This window comes from Eucalyptus grandis, chromosome 4 (assembly GCF_016545825.1).
Source record: "Eucalyptus grandis isolate ANBG69807.140 chromosome 4, ASM1654582v1, whole genome shotgun sequence".
NCBI classification, from domain to species: Eukaryota; Viridiplantae; Streptophyta; class Magnoliopsida; order Myrtales; family Myrtaceae; genus Eucalyptus; species Eucalyptus grandis.
Genome location: NC_052615.1, coordinates 17,660,539 through 17,668,873, shown reverse-complemented (window position 1 = coordinate 17,668,873; position 8,335 = coordinate 17,660,539). Strand labels below are relative to the sequence as shown.

The window sequence follows — 8,335 nt, the reverse complement described above, 5'->3', positions numbered from 1 at the left end:
AGAGAGAGAGAGAGAGAGAGAGAGAGTTTGTGTGTGATTCTTTCGTGCCCAAGGAACCTTTCCCCTCCATCATCCATGAATAGTTTATCCCTGTTTCTTCTTTGGCTCTTCCATCGATTTGATCGTTCCTCTCTCTCTCCCCCCGCCCTCCCCCTCCTTTCTCCTCGTAATTTGCTTTTATTAATTTCCGTAAAGAAAAAAATTCCCTCTCTCCCTCTCTCCCTCTCTCCCTCTTTTCTTGCACTGCCACTGATACACTGCCATTTTCGACTGGCAAACATAGAGAGAGAAAGAGAGAGAGAGTTTTCATCGGGAAGGTAATAAAAAGTCCCTCAAGATAAGTAATCCCTCTCCTTCCTCTTACCCAAAACGCGTGCATTTTCATCTCTCTCTCTCTCTCAATCAAAAACCGCCCACACAGAGATAGAGAGAGAAAGAAAAAGGAAGACGAGAGAGAGATTAATGCTGTGAATGAGCAGACAGAGGAAGAGAGAGACGATGATGCAGTGAAAGAAAGGTTAAAGAACACTCCCCCATTCTCGAAAGAAAAATATTTTGAGCAGGCTATGCCCTCAGAGAGAGAGAGAGAGAGAGAGAGGGCTGATATTAGTGCATGTATCAATCTGACGACCCACTAGAAAGGAGGGCCACTATTTGATGGATTTTTGCTTTTTTCCCCTTCTCTCTTTCTTCTGTGAAAAGGCCTGAACTTTGTGTAAGCACAAAACTCGGGAGACCAAACTGGGTGTTGTTTGTTTCACTCCCACTCAGTCTTTTTAAAGGAGCTAAAACTCACACACATAAAGGATCTCATCATCACCCTTTCGTTCTCTAGAGGGGGAGAGAGAGACAGAGGGAAAAGGGTTTTGCATTAGGCCATACACTGTGGAATGGAGGGCGGTTCAAACAGCACTAATTCGCCTTCCTGTTTGATGGCTTTTGGAGAGAACGGTCACCACAGTGGTGGTGGTGATGGGCTATGCCCAATGATGATGACGATGATGCCCATCAACACCATCACCTCATCATCCCATCCCCATCCCCATCCCCATCATCAACATCATCATCATCACCATCACCATCATCAAAACCTAAACACAAGCACCCACCAGTACTTTCTTGACCAAACAGCTCGTAATAGCAGCAGCGGTTCTTCTCCGATTCTTGACGACCGCAACAACAATAGCAACAACAACGCGGGTGGTTCAGGTTCAGGCTCAGGCTCAGGTTGTTTCTTCATGGACAACGATGTCAAGGCCAAGATCATGGCTCATCCTCACTACCACCGCCTTCTCTCAGCTTATGTCAATTGTCAGAAGGTGAAAGAAAAGCGAAAAACCCTACTTTCTCTCGCCCGCTCTCTGGCTATGCTCGTTCTTTGTTCAGATGTTCATACCAGTGAGAAAAGAAGCTAATTGTCTCCTCAAAAACAACTAAAGAGAAAAGATAAGGACCCGAGGAGGGGAAAAAAAAGAGTTCTTTCTGTCACACTCAAGCATGGCTTTTCCTTTTCTTATTTCTTTATGGGTGTTAATTTAGTCAAACTGGGACGACCGCGACTTGATAGGGTTAGAGTTGTTGTTTCTTTTGCATTTTTTCCCTTTGAAGAAATTTTTTGTGAAAGCCGACGGCAGTCATATCTCGAAGAACGTAGTTCATTACTTCCCTGATAAACAATTTATTTTCCCTTCTCTTTCTTGTATAATATATAGTCATACCTGCGCGGGTTGTTGTTTAGCAATATGGAAGGAGACACTCTGAAGTCCGAAGGGGATTCTTTGGAGACCCTTTCGGGCGATCTCGACAAGAAGATCCCGACAGTTTCTATAAGAAGTGTTGTAATACTATGGCGTTAAATTATTACCTACATATAGGTGGGAGCTCCGCCTGGCGTGGTGGCAAAGCTAGAGGAAGCGTGTGCATCGGCTGCGATAATGGCCGGGAACAGCGGCATGAGCAACACAGGTTGCATTGGTGAAGACCCAGCTCTTGACCAGTTCATGGAGGCCTACTGTGAGATGCTGACTAAGTACGAGCAAGAACTCTCCAAACCCTTCAAAGAGGCCATGCTCTTCCTCCAGAGGATCGAGTGCCAATTCAAAGCCCTTACTCTTGGTGTTCCTTCTGATTCTGGTACTAATTTATCTATCATCTTATTTGCGACCCTAACTAGTGCCTTTAAAGGTTTGGGATATAATCCTGACTCGACCTTTTACATGGAAACAGTCACGAGCTCGATTTGGGGAAGTCGTCCTTTTTCTTTCCCCATTTTTATTTGGTTTTCATGTTTAACCCCCATGCGTGTGAACTATGAAGATGCGTATGGGAACTAGGAAGAGCTCGGTTTTCAAAATGGTGGTTTCTTTGTTCTTCTTCATAGAGTGTGATTTTGCTTTCGGGTTAATATGCTTCTCATGCCTTTCGTTCTCGGTTATATAACTTTGCTTTTGTGCGAGTGCTAGGCTTTTTTCTTAATTAACGTACGATGTTTCTCTTCATGGAATGAAGAAGAATGGCACAACAACTGTTACTGCCGTTTCTCTCTTCTCGGAATTTGTGTGTATAATGTGGTTTTCTCTTTGTTCTCGTGCATTCTCCTATGTACTATTAATGACTATTTAGTAGTTCTGTGTTGGCCTTTCGTATTGCACTTTTATAGTTATCTTGGGAATAGGAAATGCTTGTCCTCCAGTTTTACATGAACTACAAATCGGTGGTTCATTCAAAATGGCTAAAACTCGGGGGATTTTTCATGTCAACTGTCAAATTTCTAGAAATAATATTTGGTTCTCTGATGGGTAAAGCACAATAGGAATAACTTACGTGAACTAAAAAGAAAATTTCTTATGCGTGCTCATTGAAATCGCAGTTAGTAGATATGAGTTGGCAATGGTTAATTTGATCTAGGGTTTCTGTATATTTAGGGTTTGGATCAGTTGAGCGTAAATGCTCACTCACTTTCTTTGACAAATTCTATTTAAATTGCCTCCTTTTATTCTACTCTTGAATGCATTCATATGTGTAGCTTTTGCTGATTTTTTAAGGTCCAAGGTGGACTTTTTCTCTCCACGCTCTTAGGAACTGATCAATTATACCTATGGCATCTCATTCATAGTTGGATATATGTAGATACACATGTATATATGTATATATGAGTAGAAAAAAGATTGTTCAAATAATTCTTCTATATGTTCATCTCACATCCAATGGCTTCCCAATACACATTATAATGGGGTGCAACATCTCAATTTTGGATGATCTACTAGCAGGGGTTCTCTCAGTTGCAGGCACAATTAATAAATTTCAAAACGCACTATTTTTGGTTCATAATCTGTGGTCTACCATTATGTGCTCAAGAGAATCTTTTGTAGGTTTGACTTATGCTTTGTTGCGCATGTGTGTGAACCTCAAGGCAGCCTAGAGGTCCATTTATAACTCAGCATCTTCTTTTGAGCCATCTGTTTATATACAAGTTTACACTCAGTTTCAAAATCGGTTCAGTTGCTGGGACGATTGTGCACTTTTTGCCAACACACTCATTGTGCGGTTAATTGACATGGCAATTTTTGGCACGAAGATATTCTCCATTTTACTTACTTTAGTTTATATTCAGTGCAACGGGCATAGGAGATTTTGTAGAGGATCATCAGTTATTGTCCTGCCCTTTGGTGTGTCCTTCTCGTTTACTCTCTTCAATGTGCTTAATGCAAGTCTCTAATCTCATCAAGTTCTTTTATTTAGAATAAGTGAGATTTATTTGAATTTTTTAGTTTTTCTTAATGCAAGGTCTTCTCGGTGTTTGTATGTACCATGGAGTTTTTCCTCTTAGTTTCTGTCAAATATTGCAACCTCATTGACCACTTGTTTTATGCTACTTACGGTTTTATTTCACAAGTCTCATCTTTGCAGGTTGAGCCTTGGAAACGAAGATCTGTCTGAAATCTGATTATAAAATTATGAAACATTGTTGAGCATACACAATAACAGATTTGATTTGATGACAAGGTCTTTCTGCATGGTCGACATTATTTTTATTAGAGTGATGCTAGATATGCAAAATGTTAGCGAAACTGGTACACATAATCCTAGGGGCACACGATCATTTGTTATTTCTACACTAACGACCACAAAAAGACATTATCTAGCACATAAGATTTTGTATGTTTTGCCTAAGGAGTGTGCATTTTGTCTTCTTGGGGGTGCGTAATCTGTTATGAAAAGGTTTTAGGTGATTTAGATGCTAGTAATATAAATATTTGAGGCGATTAATAGAAAATATAAGCGTGAATTTTTACCTGAAAACCGAAAGCTAAAGGCGACACTGCTAACAACCCTCTTGCTGGGTTTTTGGCATTGCTTTGGCTTTTGAGCATTAACTTTTATTCAACGTAGAATGTCCCAAATGCTAAAAAAGTATACATATACATGTACATATATGTAATTCGCCTAAAAAATCTTCCATAATTCTTTACGGTATATTTTCATTATGATGGAAAACTCAAAAGGAGCTTTTTGTTTGGCTCAACTCCAAAACAAACATGTTGTAGCTTAGCTTTATGCTTCACCTTTAAGTTAAAACCACAACACTTTGTAATTTTTGCATGTAGTGAAAAAGGACATTTCAGTAGGTCTCTAAGCCACTCGAGTAGAGCTTGATAAGGGTTTAAGCATAATGAAAACAATTTTGAACTTTTACTTTGTTTCCGACGGTGGAAAAAAGTATTTCCTTATGTAGTTTTTAGATGGAGACACATACCTTTTAGATTTATCAATTGCATTCATCCTCTTCATAGAAGAATGATTCCTTTATAGTAACTGGTGTTTTAGATTAAATCCTAAAATACAGTAGCCTGCGGATTAAATATCCAAAGGTAAATAAGGCAAGTCCGATGGCAACAACATAACTTAGGTAATTTGCTTTTCCTTCCTGATCATTACTGCAACATGATCTTGCATTCATGGAGACAGCCTCAATTTCCACTTTTCTGGCTATAGATATATGCATCATGTAACTTTTTTTTGACAATTAAAATGTGTAAGTGAAACAATAATTTGGCCAACCCTTGTACTAGGAAATTGCTTGCTCAATGTTAATTGTAGTGTCTCAAGCTCTTATTTCATGGGAGTGACAATCATGCAAAGATTTATATATGATGTTGGATTTTTGTCATGCGTAGTGATTGCCTTACTTACCATCAAGGACTCTCTCTCTCTCTCTCTCTCTCTCTCTCGACATTACTTAGAACTTTTGGCGGCCCATTATAACATGGTCTAAGAGGAGCTCAGAATGTTTGAAATGCCTTAATTACTCGTGGCATAGTCACTGAACATGTGATCTATGATAATTGAAATAGCATTTCTCATTATCATATAGAAAGGAAAATATCTGACTGAATAGGTTAGAAGCCTTGTATTGGACTATGAAGCATTTGTTTTTAGATAATGACGAGTCAAAGAATTAGCTTGTGTTGTAGTTATTTTGAGAGGAAATTAAGAAGTCACTCATTATGTATTTCTTGACCTTACTTCCTATTTCCTTATAAAAAGAATGTATGTAATGCATTCGTATCACTTGCTTGGGCTTATTATGTACTATTGTTTGATATTATAAGCATATTTGGATTTACATGGTTTTTTTGAGCGGTTGGTAGCAATGGAACTTTTTCTATAATTTAGCAGAATCCTTTATTCATATCTCAGTGTGTGGCAGAGTTCAATCTTGTAACCTTGTGCTACCTGATGCATGATTAAATAAAATGCTTGGAAGTTCCCAGTTCCTAAAAGTGCGTATAAAAAATCGATTTGATGTTATTAATGTTTGCCTCTATATGAATTGTTTCTTACTAATGATGAAATGGTACTTTGAACTCCAGAAAATTTTCCCATTCTGTTGCTAAATAACCATATTGGACAATTTACTTGACAAGTTTATTTGAATTTAAACCATGATATCCAATTTGGAGTAATTATGTTGGCCCAGAAGATAGTCTTCCAGAAAAATCCTATCAAAGGTCAAGGTACTTGTATATAAATTAGTAGAAATACCCAATAAACACCACTGAATGTGATGTGATGTATTCTTGATCTTGTGCAATGTGCTATTATATTTTTGTTATCCAGTGACGAATCTACTGTTACCAATGCATGTCTGTGATTTGATTTTTTTGGCAACATAGACTTCACAAAATGCTTACTGTGCTTGTTCATGTTGCCAGTGGCTTTGAGTGAGGCTTTTGATAGGAATGGCTCGTCCGAAGAAGATGATGTGAACAACTTCATTGACCCCCAAGCAGAGGACAGAGAGCTCAAGACTCAGCTCTTGCGGAAGTACAGCGGATATCTTGGTAGCCTCAAGCAGGAGTTCATGAAAAAGAGGAAGAAGGGGAAGCTCCCGAAAGAGGCCCGGCAACAATTGCTTGATTGGTGGAGTCGACACTACAAATGGCCTTACCCATCAGTATTCATCTACACTCTTAAACTCCACCACTCTTTTTGATGACACATAGAAAGAAAGTCCCTCTAAATGGATTATATGATAAAACAAGCTTAGTGGTTGTCATATCAACTAATCTATGGAATGGCTTGAGATGAAATGTGCTTCTTTAATAAATTGGTTGGTTATGGCTCAGAACTACTATTTTCCGCCCACGTGATGTCTTTTCTAGTGAAAAAATAATTCTTTGCGCTGGCTGTGTACTTTACAAATTAGTTCTTTAGAAAAATTCTTTACTAAAGAATGTAGCCCCTAAATGGAGACTGGAGATGTTGCATTCAAAGAAATCTGTCACCTTGAATAATTGAGATAGCGCTGCCACTTAGTGTAATTCATTAAGTTATGGGTTATAAATGATCTCATTTCACTGGCAGAATTTTTGCCCTGCTGATATATGACAGAGAATTGTAATGCTTACTCGACATGCATGAATCACATGTTCTGCCTCACCCTGATACTGGGTTTGTGTGCATACTTTGCTTGCCAATGCCAATTGACTCTGGACTCTGAGCACCTAAGTTACCTCATTTTGCATCACTGGGTGTTAAAATTTTTCTCGGGTCTTATTCGAAATGACAGGAATCACAGAAACTAGCTCTAGCAGAATCAACTGGACTAGATCAGAAGCAAATCAACAACTGGTTCATCAACCAAAGGAAGAGGCACTGGAAGCCATCGGAGGACATGCAATTCGTGGTTATGGATGCCACTCACCCTCATTACTACATGGACAACATGCTCGGCAATCCCTTTCCCATGGACATCTCTCCGACCTTGCTTTGAAGTCTATGGTTGATATTGCTAATATTATTCGACCCTAGTGTCATTATGAGCTCTAAATGTGCTCTTTCCGAGTGCTGTAGACCCACCTAATCATTTGATGGCAAGTTGTGAAGCTTATGAGTACACTATGTATTGTGCCGGCTTGTGGCACATGGAAATACATGATAACATCCGATAAGATTATGACCTGTTAGCTATATTTGGGGTTCATGTATGACTATGGTTAGTTTCGCGGCTATGGCAAGGATAAATTTGGAAATTATGTCGTAGGTAATTTTGGTGAGGATTAGCATATCATAAAGCTTCAAATTTCGTATGTACCATTTAGCTAGCTTAGGCCTTAAGTGAAAAATAGACAAGATCGTGTGCGGTGATTCAATTAGTGATGCGAGTGTAAATTATGCTTCTATGGTATTGCAGTTTGTGAACTCAAAACATGTAAGAAGTGCATCTAACAAAAGCAGCGTATGATGATTTTCTAACGTCTGTCATACGACATTATGTAAATTATGAGTGCACAATCAGACTTAGTAAGTGTGAATATTTAGCACCCTCAAGCATGTTGATGTGATCCAAGTAGCCATTTGTTCATCCAAATGTCTCTCTTTCTACATCATTATGATGAGACATGGTTTCTACGTAAAGTCAACCAAACTAGTTTTCGAAATAGGTGGGGGTGGAGATGCGCAAGTAATATACTCAAAACACGGATGTTTTAGGATACAGGGGTAAGGACGAATCGAGGATGTGTTAGAATCCGAAAGGGGTCAGTGTTTTTGTGCTTTCGGTTGTTTCTCAGTCGATTCATCTATCTGTTCATACTGTGGCCGACGTCATTAGCTTCTGTGCTGCTTCTGTCTATGGGTAAAATAAGGATGGTGATCGCCACCTTTTGGGGGATCGCATTGAATTCCTGGCTGCTGATTTACCTGGTGCCCCGTGGTGTTGCTCAGGGAATTTTGTGCTGCCCGACATCCGGAAGAGCGGCTTGGGGTTAATCCTTCCTGGTCTGCTTCTGATGGCCTTCTGGACTCTAAGCGCAAATAGCACCGTAATACC

The 8,335-nt window shown here is 39.3% G+C and overlaps 1 protein-coding gene across 1 annotated transcript; it reads left to right on the top strand.

Annotated features, from left to right (window-relative positions):
* Positions 1-223: 223 nt before the first annotated feature.
* On the top strand, positions 224-7,538 carry LOC104441435 (homeobox protein knotted-1-like LET6). The gene is made up of 4 exons (XM_010054588.3): positions 224-1,319; positions 1,875-2,133; positions 6,216-6,457; positions 7,073-7,538. The coding sequence occupies exons 1-4, from the start codon at positions 891-893 to the stop codon at positions 7,274-7,276; spliced, it is 1,134 nt and encodes a 377-aa protein (XP_010052890.2). The 5' UTR covers positions 224-890; the 3' UTR covers positions 7,277-7,538.
* The last annotated feature ends 797 nt before the right edge of the window (positions 7,539-8,335 follow it).